The 14,030-nt window shown below is 44.6% G+C and overlaps 1 protein-coding gene across 9 annotated transcripts in view; it reads left to right on the forward strand.

Moving 5' to 3' along the window:
* The window catches only part of RIN2 (Ras and Rab interactor 2), a 237,114-nt gene extending 223,649 nt beyond the window's left edge, over positions 1–13,465 (forward strand). For 7 of the 9 annotated variants that reach the window (XM_040447828.1, XM_040447829.1, XM_040447830.1 and 4 more), the window contains 4 exons: positions 579–884; positions 2,724–2,855; positions 7,637–7,800; positions 11,584–11,907. In XM_040447828.1, coding sequence (XP_040303762.1) covers positions 579–884; positions 2,724–2,855; positions 7,637–7,800; positions 11,584–11,907 — 926 coding nt within the window. Of the gene's footprint in view, positions 1–578; positions 885–2,723; positions 2,856–7,636; positions 7,801–11,583 lie in introns of all 9 variants that reach the window. The other 2 variants (XM_040447832.1, XM_040447837.1) reach the window with 1 other exon arrangement.
* Positions 13,466–14,030: the final 565 nt, after the last annotated feature.

A 14,030-nucleotide genomic window follows, 5' to 3' on the forward strand; every position in this document is an offset into this window, starting at 1 on the left:
AGAGCAAGTGGGGGAGAGGGGCAGAGGGAACGAGAGAGAATCTTAAGCAGGTTCCATGTTCAGCATGGAGCCTGATGTGGGGCTCGATCCCACGATCCTGGGATCATGACCTGAGCCAAAATCAAGAGTCAGATGCTCAACCAACTGAGCCACTCAAGCGCCCCTTGAATCTTCCCTATTAGCAAATCTGTCCTTTAAAATAACGTATTTACTAACCTGTCAACTGGATTATCAGTGGAGGACTGGGGTCAAAAGAATGTCTTCTTGAATATTCACCTGTGCTCATGGAGGAGGAGTGTAAAAGTGGTTAAAACAAATATGTTTTGTTGTATTGACTGCCTGCAAAAGGAACTGTAAGACTTTATTAGGGAAGATTCGCTTTCCCTGGCTTTACAGAAAACGCGTTGGAGTGTGGGGGGGCAGTAGCACTGCTAAGCTTTGTTGGTGGGCAGGTATGAAGTTATAACTTGTCTGCCCTATAACCAATGCAGAGTTCCAGGTGTCCATTCCGAGAAAGCAGACCTTGCATTTCTTCTTCCTTCAGACAATGGTTACAGTAGCTGCACTTTCTTTGGCAGATGTGGTGCTGGAAAAAGCCATGCACAAGTGCATCTTAAAGCCCCTGAAGGGGCACGTGGAGGCCATGCTGAGGGACTTCCATATGGCCGATGGCTCGTGGAAACAGCTCAAGGAGAATCTGCAGCTTGTGCGGCAGAGGAACCCACAGGAGCTGGGGGTGTTCGCCCCAACCCCTGATTTTGTGGATGTGGAGAAAATCAAAGTCAAATTCATGACTATGCAGAAGATGTATTCGCCGGAAAAGAAAGTCATGCTGCTGTTGAGGGTCTGCAAGCTTATTTACACTGTCATGGAGAACAACTCAGGTGAGGCTACCCGAAGTCCAGGCTTCTTGTACTCCCCACCACGGCCAGTGACGTGGCTGGCGACGTGGCCAATGACACATCAGGCTTTCTGATTCCCAATTTCTCTTTCTTTCAACCTCTTGATTTCACCAAACAGCCCACAGTATTAGGCTGGTATCTGGCAAATTGGTCACTTGCAATAGATTGGTAACACCAAGAAAAGTAAGCGGTTGAGGAGACAAGATTCTTGTATGATACCAATTTGTTAAAGGTTTAGTTCAAGGCAGTGGATGCAGATTCAGTCTCTGGTGACTGAATTCACGTCCTCACTCTGTGAATGAGTTAATTAACTATGGGCTTTGGCTACCTTAATCTACTTCTAAGATGCAGTTTCTATACCTGTCACTGAATATGACCCTGTCCTTCATAAGATGGGGGTTAGATGAGGCAATGCACATGTAGCCCCAAGCATGATGGAAATATTAGCAATTATTTATCATTACTACATTTAGGCCAATGAGGGTTTGTGTCCATGATCTACATCCAGCATGTGTCAAACATAGAGTATTCAGTAACCATGTGGTTTCATTACAGCTGTTTCATTGGTTCTTCCTTCTTTGCTACAAGTTGACATAATGTAATTGAATTCACAAAAGAATTACATAGTTCGAAAGTAAGCCCTCAGATTTCGTCAGTTTACTTCTTCAAGATGCAGAAGTAGCCATATTCATGGCTAGTGACTGGACCCTGCATAGTTCCAGGGCTTCAGTGAGCTTGTTGTAATTCCATGGATGATTATCAACTTTTCCTCTAAGTAAAATTGCTTCATGGAGAAGCAGCAGAGCGAACACACAGGATGTATTAACCACTGCTTGGGTAGATAGGAATGTGTGTGTGCTTTGCACATTGTTGGGCAGAGGCATTAAAATGTGAGCCCCTGAGCTGGTCATGATAGCATATGAACATGACCTCTGAAATTTGCAAACATAGTTCACATACAGGAAGTATATTTTCTGTAGTTCAGACAATCACTTATGTAAGTTCAAAAATAGTGTCTTCACAGGATTATGTTCTTCCAAAGCACAGTGTCTCAACCTTAGCACATTTAAAATGGATAATTCTCTGTTGTGGGGGCTGCTTCCTGTATGGAGTTCTTCAGCATCCCGGATGTCATTTGCACCCCACCCTCTATTTATGACAATGAAGAATGTCTCCAGACAATGCCAAGTCCCCCCTGGGTGGTGTCGGCACAATCACCCTGAGTTGAGACTCACTTTTGTAATGAAAAGTAGCAATAAGGACTGCATTTTTTTTTGCTATATATTAATCATATGTATCTATTCGACATATACTGAATTTTTACATTTAAATAAATTAACTGTGTGCTCATGTTGAATGCAGAGCAAAGCTTGTTCCTGGTCCGAGTTTGGTCCTGTCATTATGTTGATGATTGATTTGCACAGAAAATAACAGGGAACACAGTAGAATTCACAAAGGATTAAACAGAGTAGATACTTAGTAAATGTTTTATAACATTACTTGCTGAAAGTTAAACTGTTTACAGGTACTCTGTTCTATTGTATAACCTGATGCATATCGTGAAAGCATGGAGGAAATCTTTCTTGTGTTCCTTGACTCATAGATATTTCATTCTGAAATTGTGTGTTAGGATTGGTCTCTAACATGAGCAGCCAGGAGGGTCACAGGCTGCACAGGATTCCAGAAACACCCACCTCTGTTTATGAATAGCACATTTCCCCAGATGACTCTTGGCTATCTAAAAAAAGCAGTCTGCATAGGATATGAAAGAAAGAAGTGTTGGTAAAAATATTCCCATCTTCCCCTTTCTTCTGATTCCAGGGAGGATGTATGGAGCTGATGACTTTTTGCCAGTCCTGACCTACGTCATAGCTCAGTGTGACATGTTGGAACTGGACACTGAAATTGAGTACATGATGGAGCTCTTAGACCCATCACTGTTACATGGAGAAGGTAACAATTGCTTGAAGATGTGGGAGGAAATGGGGTGTCTTTTTTCAGTTTTATTTTCATGTTTTTCTTGAGGTGAAACTCACATAACATTAGATTAGCTGTTTTAAAATTTTTTCTTTTTTTTTTTTTTTTTTGTGTGAGAGAGAGAGAGAGAGAGAGAGAGGGCAGGGGAGGGGCAGAGAGAGAGGGAGACACAGAGTCCCAAGCAGGATCCGGGCTCCAGGCTCCAAGGTGTCAACACAGTGCCTGCCTTGGGGCTTGAACCCACGAACCTCGAGATCATGACCTGAGCCAAAGTTGGATTCTTAACCGATTGAGCCACCCAGGTGCCACAGATTAGCTGTTTTGTGAATGGTTCATCAGCATTTAGTACCTTCACAGTCTTGTGCCATCTACCACCACTATTTAGCCCCAAACGTTTTTTTATCACCCCAAGATAAAACCCCATACACACTTGGCAGTCATGTGAGAGCTTTTTTGCATTCTTAAGGGTTAAGTATAGTTTTAATTTCTTTGTTGATTTAAAAGAATGTGCTAACTTTTTCCTGATTAGAAAAGTAATGCATATTCATTGTAGAAAATATGGAAAAGTCAGAAAACCACTAAAAATGTAACCCAGCCATAATTATACTTTGCCAAGATTGGTTAATTGCAATTAAAAAAAATATCATTCAATAGGAAAAGATGCCATTTTTAAAAAGAAGTGGTTTCCTTGAGGAAGAAGGAAGGTATAAACTTTTGTCAGGGAATATTTTCACCACTAGAAAAATATCCTGCTGTTCTATCAGTAAGACGGATGAAGGCTGGCCTTTTGTTTTTCATCTTTTTAAAAAATTTTGTTCTCAAGATGAAAACAGCATTGATTGTATTTTCTCTATAACAAATTATATTGGCACGCTGTTACCATAAAATGCAGTGGAGTAAAACTGGGCAGTTTGCTTTCAACTTACCTTGTCAGTTCAGTCTCTTTCTTGCGACTGCCTGACCCCAACATGTCTTCGCAGAAATTCCTTCTCCTTACACATCAGTTAGGTATTTTATCCTGGAAATAATTGGGATGTTTGTCATTGTGGTGCCCAGCCTTGAAGGGCAGAAATAACTGGGACTCTTATGTGAGTTTGTTTTTTTAAAGGAGAATAAATCAGGGCCTGTGCATTGTGAATCCCATTAATCCATTTCCATGTGTCCCGGTGAGAGTCCAGATAGACCCTGAGTAGTGAATTGTTGCACAGAATTTTTTAAAGTCTTTTCTCCACTGAGTTTTAGTCTGGCCTTCAGTAGGAAGGTCCACGTGCTGATAGGATTCTGCAGGGAATGTGTCATACTGGCATTTGCAGAGCGTCTGTCCTCCCTGAAAAGAAAGCCAAGGTGTGCCTCATACCTCGGGGTACACTTTCCCACCCCTTGAGGGATAGTGCTGACTCAGGATTAGTGATGGATATCTTTTCATCCTGTCCCCGCACCCCAGAGAGGTATGAATGAGCCCCTTTCATCCCTTTCAAATTTTTTTTTAACGTTTATTTATTTTTGAGACAAAGAGAGACAGAGCATGAACGGGGGAGGGTCAGAGAGAGAGGGAGACACAGAATCTGAAACAGGCTCCAGGCTCTGAGCTGTCAGCACAGAGCCCGACGCGGGGCTCGAACTCACGGACCGCGAGATCGTGACCTGAGCCGAAGTCGGACGCCTAACCAACCGAGCCACCCAGGCGCCCCTCCTTTCATCCCTTTCAACCTCTCCCTCATTTACCCCGCCCCACACCGCCCCCCACTAGTATTCACTACCCTGCAACCAGACATCCCATGATGAGCCACCAAGATCCCGCCTGAAACTTTCCTCATTTGCTGTGCCCTTGGATTTAACGGGAGAGGGGAAAGTGTGTGGTTTTGTCCGAGGACCAACAGGAGCACACATTAGTCTCCATGCCCTGCTTTCTTTTCTTCTCTGCATTATCATTATAATTTCATAGATATCCGAGCTTTCTTCTAGTTTTAGTTGTTTTGAGCTCTAATCCTGCTTAATTCTAGAAATGACTATGTCAGACTCTTGGGGCTTTTAGGGAAAGGGCATGTCAGTCCCTCTCAGAAAATTACCATTCTGTTGCTGACAATGTATACTTAGGACAAACATATGCTTACGTCGTGTGGCCTGGGGATTGAGACAGCCACTTCCTGCCACCTTTCCCAGTGTTTCCCCCAGAGCAAGGCACTGCCCTGGGCACCGTGTTGGTGACAGATGGGCAGGTGGCTATCCTCACCTCCAGGAATCATATGTCAGAGAAAGCCAAGGATCCAGATAAAGTATAGGGCAACTGGTGAGCTTGTACTTAAACTAGAGCCTGCCTCTGGTTAGCTGTCTCGGGCTTGTTGGCTTCTTTCCTTGGGAAAGCAGGCTGGCCCAGTCGGGTTGGCTGTGGGTACAGACCAGGCCTACACATCAGGGAGCTGAAGCTTTGCAGACTGAGGGGAAGACATACCTTACCAATCCAGCCCTCTGTGGCCTGCCCAAAGCCCTCTTTGGTTTTGGGGGCAGCATCCCACAACTCTTTTCTGCTGTTTAAGCAGGTAGTTTCATTTACAGAAAAGGCGTCATAGAATCCCTCTTGAGTGCACAGCTCTTGTGGCAAAGTTATAGTTTTGCTGAAATGTAACCCGTTCTCTAATTGCATCCACATGTTTCAAAGTGTGGTCAACTTGGTGCTTCCAGCATTTTGACTTTTCTCCTCAGTGCCCTGAACATTTCAGAGCTGCGGAGTCTAAAATATGACATCCAAAGGAAAACCCCACCCTCCCAAATTTGCCTAAAACTGTGCCTCCAAGTCCCAGCTCCAGTACTGACACCTCCACACAGCCTTTCTCGAATGCTTAAGTCCCTGCTGATTGCTGTTGAAATCCTCTGTGCGGCATTTGAATTCTGTACCACCGAGTTTCACACGCAGCCATGTGCTGATTTGTTCATGGGGAAAATGTTTAGTAAAAATCAGCTACTCAGAACTCTGTACCAACATGTGGGAGATTCCATAGGGAGTTTAAACTCAGGTGGTGGGGCCCTAAGCAAAAATCCTGTTGTGTGCATAGGACCTGTATTACCCAGAGGGGGCTAGATGATGCTACAGTGAAACATAACTCCCCATATCTCGGTCAGTGACCTGAAAACCACAAAGGTGTGTTTCTTTGTAAGTTACATGTCCAATGCAGTTTTCAGGGGACTGTGCTCCTTTCTCAGATGGTGGACCAGCTGCCATTTCGAATGTTGTCACTTGTTGACCAGAGAGAGAGTTCTTCAGAGTCTTGCATTAGAGTTCTTCAGACACCCTGACTTTGGACCATCAACAAAACTCATTTGACCACAACTAACTTCTAGTCCTGCATGAATAAACCTGTTTTCTTTAATAAATTCATAAACTTCTATAAAGCAGGGACTCAGATATCATTTCTTACAAATCTAGCCCCTGCTATATACTTCCTTGGGCTCACAGTAGAAATTCAATAGGTATTTTGACAAGACTATCTCTCAAGTTAAAATATGCTGTGCCCAGGGGCACCTGGGTGGTTCAGTTGGTTGGGCATCCAACTTCGGCTCAGGTCATGATCTCACGGTTTGTGAATTCGAGCCCTGCGTCGGGCTCTGGGCTGACAGCTCAGAGCCTGGAGCCTGCTTCAGATTCTGTGTCTCCCCCTCTCTCTGCCATTCCCCTGTTCATGCTCTGTCTCTCTCTCTCTCCCTCAATAATGAATAAACGTTAAAAAAAATTTTTTTTTTAATGCTATGCCCAGCTAGGGAATGTTTATTTAAATTCCAGTTAGTTAACATACAGTGTGATATTAGCTTCAAGTATGGGATTTATTGATTCATCACTGATATGCGTCACCCAGTGCTCATCACAAGTGCCCTCCTTATTACCCATCCCTAATTACGGAATTTTTATACACATATGGGGCACCCACTAGTGGTCTGCTAGCAAGGAGCTTACAAGTTCCACCAAAAGCACCTAATTCTAGTTTAGGACAAAGCTATGAACCCACTTCTAGGCATCTCACGGTGTTGCAAGTCTTTTAACAATCCTCAAATGTAAGAAATCGTTCGTAAATGCACCATTAAAGAGACATCACTTGCTTTTCCTTGTGAGTTATTTCTTCCTAAGTGTCGTGTTACATTAGTCCCCGAGTAAAAGTAAAAAGGGGAATGAGGAAAGAAAAAGTTACTGTGAAGAATCCGTGTTATCGTGAACATACGTGTAGACTGTGCAGTTCTTTCAAAGTGTGTAGTTTACTCAAAATTTAGAGAATACTAATTCCTAAAAGAAAAGCCTAAAAGTAAGTATTCCCGAGAGATGTGTGGACCCCTGGTCGTGAAGTTAATGATTCTGGCTGGGAGTGGTCGACCCCACTAACCCTCATATGTCTCCCTGCCTCCATCAGGACTCAGTGCCCTGACCTTTCCCAGCAAAGCAGTTTCACAATTGCACTGAAATAATTTAGAGATTTTATACGTTTCACCCATTAGAATGCAAATTCCATCAATGAAACCGGGGCGCTGTCAGCCTGGCCCGACGGCGCCCCCTAGCGCCGGCACAGGCCGGGGTCACTCAGTGCATCCATAGGATGAATGCATAAATGGTCGGAGAAAGGTGGGAAGGACGTGTTCTTGGATGCGAGCTTCTGGTCCCACAAGGAAATGCCTATGGAGAAAATAGGAAGCATGACCTCTGTCCATTGTCCCCACTTGTTATCACTAGAGTATAAACCCCTGGAGAACTCATTCTTTCTGCCCCTTTCCAGGAGGTTATTACTTGACAAGCGCCTATGGGGCACTTTCTCTGATCAAGAATTTCCAAGAAGAACAAGCCGCAAGACTGCTCAGCTCAGAGACCAGGGACACCCTGAGGCAGTGGCACAAACGGAGAACCGCCAACCGGTCCGTCCCCTCGGTGGATGACTTTCAGGTATGTGGCTGGCCATGGCAACTTGGGGCCATGTGCTGCTTTGTCCTCCAGGGAGGCAGCGCTGGCTCACACTGCCCACACAGCTTGGGGTGCCTGAGGTTCCCCCCTTTGTCAGGTCATCCAGTGGAAAAGGGATATTTTAAACCACCGTCTGACCTTGTTTCGCTTCTCTGTTTTCTTTGAATTAAAAAAATATACATATATAATATATAATTGTTATATATATATACAATTATAATTATAATTATATATATATATACATATATATATATATATATATATATATAATAATTATATATGGGTTTGGCCCAAGCTTTGCTGCCCTTTAGAAAACAAAGTCAGATAAAGTGGAGAATTCTCCAAGAATATTCAGCATGGATGTGGAGCACCTGAGCAGACAGGACCTGTGCCTCTTGGCACAGGCAGTGGGTACTGTATTTCATCTGGATACTGGCCTACTGGGAGTAGCGGTGTTAGGCACTACGGTTGACCTGGTGTCCCTGAGAAGAGGGAGAGGTGCAGTGATGTCTTCCCCACTCTCCTTTCTTTTTCTCTCCCCACCACCTGAAAACAGAAGACACCACAGCCTCATTGGCAGCCGGTCGGGGCCAGAGTTTCAGAGTCAGCATCTGAATCCAATCCTGCCCAGATCCCCATCCAGAGTTTCCTGTGGCCATGAGCAGGTGTCCAGAAGTGTGGGGTTCCCAAATTGCTGGTTTCTCAGGGAGGAAAGGCAGCTTAAGGCTGTAGACATCTTTACCCAATACAACACCTCTTGATTTGCTCACAGTCCATGACATGAATAAGTCTGCAACCGTCTTTGAGTAGTATTTTCTTTTTTTTTTTTTTAATTTTTTTTTAACGTTTTATTTTATTTTTGAGACAGAGAGAGACAGAGCATGAACGGGGGAGGGTCAGAGAGAGAGGGAGACACAGAATCTGAAACAGGCCCCAGTCTCTGAGCTGTCAGCACGGAGCCCGACACGGGGCTCGAACTCACAGACTGTGAGATCATGACCCGAGCTGAAGTTGGACGCTCAACCGACTGAGCCACCCAGGCGCCCCTGAGTAGTATTTTCAAAGTTTCAAACCGAATTCTAAAACCTGTGTTTTATTTCTGTGTGTCACATGGTGAATTTCCAAGCAGGGTATATTAGTCTCTGTGTCCAGATTCACCTTTCTTGCCTTTTTGTCTTTTCGATGCTCTGAAAATACTCAGAGGTATGTCTGGTTCAAAGTCAGCCCATTGTGGAAAGGCAAGATCAGCAAGTTTTTCTTCAAGATAGCAATATTCTCAGAAATAGGTTCCCAAGTGCACAAATCTAAAAAAAAACAAGAATGCCTACTATGTCCCCTTCCCCGACTCCTTTGGGTTGTTGAAGAACTATCTAGTGTTAAGTGATTTAGCATACGCAGGCTCTTGGATACTGTGATATTGGCTGGGTGCTGAGAGGATTCCAAAGGTCAGTCCTACAGCCTCTGAAGAGGAGAACAGAGGAAATGAGAAAAGCTCATGTTTCCATCTCCCCGCCTGCCACCAGCTCCTCCCTCCATCTGAAGCTTCTAACCCTGAGATCCCCAGATTCTGCAGAGCCCTTCCCCACTGGCCTCTCTTATCTTGGAGAAGCACACCTTCTTAGAATACAATCCAGGAGAGGAATTGTCAGTGCTTGGCTTGGTGGTAAAAGTGAAAGCTCAGAGGGGCGCCTGGGTGGCGCAGTCGGTTGAGCGTCCGACTTCAGCCAGGTCATGATCTCACGGTCCGTGAGTTCGAGCCCCGCGTCGGGCTCTGGGCTGATGGCTCAGAGCCTGGAGCCTGTTTCCGATTCTGTGTCTCCCTCTCTCTCTGCCCCTCCCCCGTTCATGCTCTGTCTCTCTCTGTCCCAAAAATAAATAAACGTTGAAAAAAAAAAAAAAGTGAAAGCTCAGAAGCAAAGCTCCACTTAGAACTCCTAAATCAGGGGTCACAAACACACACAATGGTCTCCTCACATTGGAGAGATGGCACACCACAGTGGTGAAGGTGCTAGAACACTGGCTCTCCCACTCACAAGCTGTGTGGCCTTAGGCAAGTTACTTAGCGTTTCTGTGCTTCAGTTTCTTCACTGGTCCAGTGGGCATGGTGTAGACTTCCTTACATAGTTCTCATCAGGGGCACATGGGTCCTCAGTCAGTTAAGCCTCCAACTCTTGGTTTCAGCTCAGGTCATGATCCTGGGGCTGTGAATTCGAGCCCCACATCAGTCTCTGTGCTGACTGCAGGGCCTGCTTGGGATTCTCTTTCTCTCCTCTCTCTCTGCCCCTCCCCCACTTGCACAGTCTCTGTGTCTCTCAAAAATAAATAAACTTCAAAAAAAAATGTTCTCTTCAGGAGTCATGGGTTAATGCATACCAAGAGTGTGAGCCAAGTGTTGGCAGTAGGATGGGAGAGGAGAGGGTTGGTTAAAATGGAACATGTGTGTTGTCTCAGGTATTCACATTCAAGACTTATCTTCCATATGCAGAGCTCCTGTCCTTCCCAAGGGCCTTTCCTTCCATCAGCCCAGTAAGCCCTCAAGGTAGCCATGTGGGGCCCTGGGCCGAGAGCCCACTTCCCTTTGCTCCTGAGCAGGGGTGCCAGATTTAGAAAAGGGAAACATTTGTTTTCCATCTGGGCATGCTCTGTTTTATCTGGTAACCTCATTCCTGCTGAAGTGGAAAATTGAAGAAAGATCCCAAAGAGCCTGATATGAGCACGGGAGTCTCTACAGCCTGTCTGGGCTTTGTGTGAGGTCACGGGTTTACTGTACTTCACGATGGCATGTGCCTGGCGCCATTCGCAGACCCAAGCCTGCAAGCATGCCCTTCTATTTCCCTGAAACCTCACCCTGCACTTAACCAGCGCCATCCTCAAGGCCTTGTGGCAGAATGAACATTCTCCTCCTGCTGACCCTTTCCACATTGTTCTCGGAGCCGCTGGGAACCTTGGATCAGGTTGAACCACATGAAATTAACTGTCACTTGGGGACGTGCAAAATGGTTAAACATCAGCAGTATCTTGTGGTCCCTTGTAACATTCTTGCCTTTGCTTAGGCTTCATTAAAAGTAGTCCAGGGACACCTGGGTGGCTCAGTCGGCTAAGCATTTGACTCTTGATTTTGGCTCATGATTTCGAGGTTCGTGAGCTCAAGGCCTGCATCAGGCTCTGCACTGACAGTGCAAGTGCGGAGGAGCCTGCTTGGGATTCTCTGTCTCCTCCCTCTCTGCCCCTGTCCTGCTCATGCGCGCTCTCTCTCTCTCTCTCTCTCTCTCTCTCTCTCTCTCTCCCTCTCTCTAAAAATTAAATGAACTTAAAAAAATCCTTAAAAATTTTTTTTTAAAGTAGTCCAAAGTGAGTACAGTACCTGCTCTTGTGTCTACATATTTTAAATGTCTCTTCCTGCCAACTCCTGGTGCAGCCTCTACTGCTGTTTGGTTTACTCTTTAAGCTGGGAATAAACCCAGCGGGGATTCCTTAACCAGGCTTCATGAGGGACACTGAAAGATCAGAGCAGGGCTGACTGGACCTCCTGCTTCTTGTACTTGTGGTGCATCGGTCCATATAGTTGTTCTCTCCACTGTCCAAATTCAGATCAGCCTCTCTCCTCACACTTGAGGCCTCAGGTCCTGACAGCACCATCCTGATGGGCCAGTGCCTGGAACGCCTCACAGGTTAGACCTCTCCTTAGTATTACTGTGCTTGCTTATTGCTCTGTCTCGTTTCCTCTTCTGATTTGTCTCCATCATCTCTCTTTCCCACCTGCAGAATTACCTCCGAGTTGCATTCCAGGAGGTCAACAGTGGCTGCACGGGAAAGACCCTCCTCGTGAGACCTTACGTTACCACCGAGGATGTGTGCCAGCTCTGTGCCGAGAAGTTTAAGGTGGGGGACCCTGAGGAGTACAGCCTCTTCCTCTTTGTTGACGAAACATGGCAGCAGCTGGCAGAGGACACTTACCCTCAAAAAATCAAGGCTGAGCTGCACAGCCGGCCACAACCCCACATTTTCCACTTTGTCTACAAGCGCATCAAGAATGATCCTTATGGTGTCATTTTCCAGAATGGGGAAGAAGATCTTACCACCTCATAGAAGACATGAGACTTCCCAGTGGTGCATCCAAAGGGGGGTTTAGGAACCTTGCCTTCTGGCTTCCACGTGCGTGTGCTTGAAAAGCAGTCACCTCCTTGGGGTCCCCTCGGTTCAGTGACTAAGCCATCCACAGGCTGACTTGGGCAAGGGCATCTTCAGCCACATTGCCCAAGCAAGGTAGCTGAGGTTCATGAAACGGTAGGATTCTCCTTCAGAGATGGGAGAATTTCATTTGATAGTTTAGGTGTCCTGAGACTGTTTGTTTGCTACCTACCCCCAGCCAGGTTCTAGGTTGGCTCACATGTACGTATATGTCCTGAATAAACATTTAGGGTATAAGCTCTTCTCTTGAATTCGACAGCAGGTATTTGACAAGACTGTCCGATGCAGTGCGTCAGGTGCTTCTCCGTTCTGTGGATGGCTCCATCCTTTCCTTTTCTCTCTTTTGTTCTCTCTTTCTCCCTTTCTCTCTCTCTCCCTTTGTTTCTTTCTTTCAAAGAGCCTTTGTGTTTTTATATATTTCATAGAAATTTTTATAGCAGTTGCAGGTAAACTGTCAGGATTGGTTTTTAAAATATTTTTGTAACTTTAAAATATTCTATAATTATGCATGTGATTTTAACGTTTAATATTTTCAAAAAGAAATCTCTTGCTGGATTTGAGAGTATCTCACTTTTAAAATGTCTCTCTTCTATAACTGGATGTTTCGGCAACTTTTGTGGGGAAAGACTGCTGGAGTTCTTAAAGTGATGCATTATTGACACTGGCCACAGAATGCCTTGGAAATCTGATGTACTGTTGTTACCTTGTTCATGCTTAGTGGTATTGTGCTCTTTTGTGTTTTAACCATGTGATGCTGAGGATCAGGAAAGAAATGAATGTAGAGAGAGGTCGAGAGAGAAAAACAGACTCTGACAAAGGACTAAGGAATGTAGTCTGCTGGTTCAGACTCCTTGAAGGAAGTGGTAAAAGGGAATGGAAGGATCCACTTACGCTGAAAATACTGTAAATACGCAGTGACATTAGGCAAAAATATATCCAATGTTATTTGCTTTTGGAAATAATTTTGGAAACCCCCATGAGGAGAAAAAAAATAAGGATAATACTACCCCCTTTCCACATAAATCAAAACTAAGAGCATCAAATTATTTGTGGGCAGAAACCATGTATGTGTAATGTGACTTTCGTTGAGTTAAATAAGATGCTGTTTGGAAAAGAGTTTGCAATGCCACCAAAAAGCCCTTCTGTGTTATAAGAATGTATGGTGAAGTTAACTTCATGTTTTATGAAACCTTTTTTGGGGGTGCACAAAGTATGAGGGTCTTGTATCCATGTGACACAGGTAGTTACCAGAACATGTGATTGTACTGTGTAGAGATGCGTAGTCATCTAATTTGGTTGGCTTTGTACCTTGTACCTTTCTTTAGCTTTTGCTGTCCATCTAGAACCCTCATCACATACTGTGTTGTACTTCCTTTTGTAAATGATTTTTTAAATGGAATTTTGCACATAATACATTGTAATACTGTATGATAATCATGTGTGAAGAGTTTTGAAATATCGAGTTGTCCTTTTTTTCTTCAAGGAGCAGAGTACAATTATGCACCACACCACGTTATGCAAATCTGAAATGCACACCAGTGTTTGTGGTTAGATAATCCATGGAGAGGAAATGGCAAAGTTTGCATTTTTTCAGAAGACCGTATACACATAAGAGGCAAAAATCCAGGAGTAGAAGGAAAAGATAGTGTTCCGATCTGAAAGGATTTCCAGTGTTATCTAAGACAGAACAAGACTTTGTTGAACATAGAGAAAAATCACTGTTAATCAGAGGGGCCCTGAAGACACCTCCCACCATTCTACTGTGACCTCTGAAGTGCCCTGTCCAAAAGTTGAACCCTCTTTCAAAACCAACAGGGCGGGCACTCTTTTTTGCGTCCATATTCCTGGTGCTTGGAGCTGTGCCTGGCAGATAGCAAGTCCTTGACCAGTCCTTGTTGACCGAATGAACTTTCTAACCCATCAGTAAGATGGATACTTAAGGATCAGAACTACAGCTAGATGAGCTGCCTGCTTTTTATATTCACAATGCACTAAACATGGGGCCAGTTCAATCCATATAG

The sequence above is a fragment of the Herpailurus yagouaroundi genome, unplaced genomic scaffold (genome assembly GCF_014898765.1).
Source record: "Herpailurus yagouaroundi ecotype Mexico unplaced genomic scaffold, PumYag 196, whole genome shotgun sequence".
Lineage (NCBI taxonomy): Eukaryota > Metazoa > Chordata > Mammalia > Carnivora > Felidae > Herpailurus > Herpailurus yagouaroundi.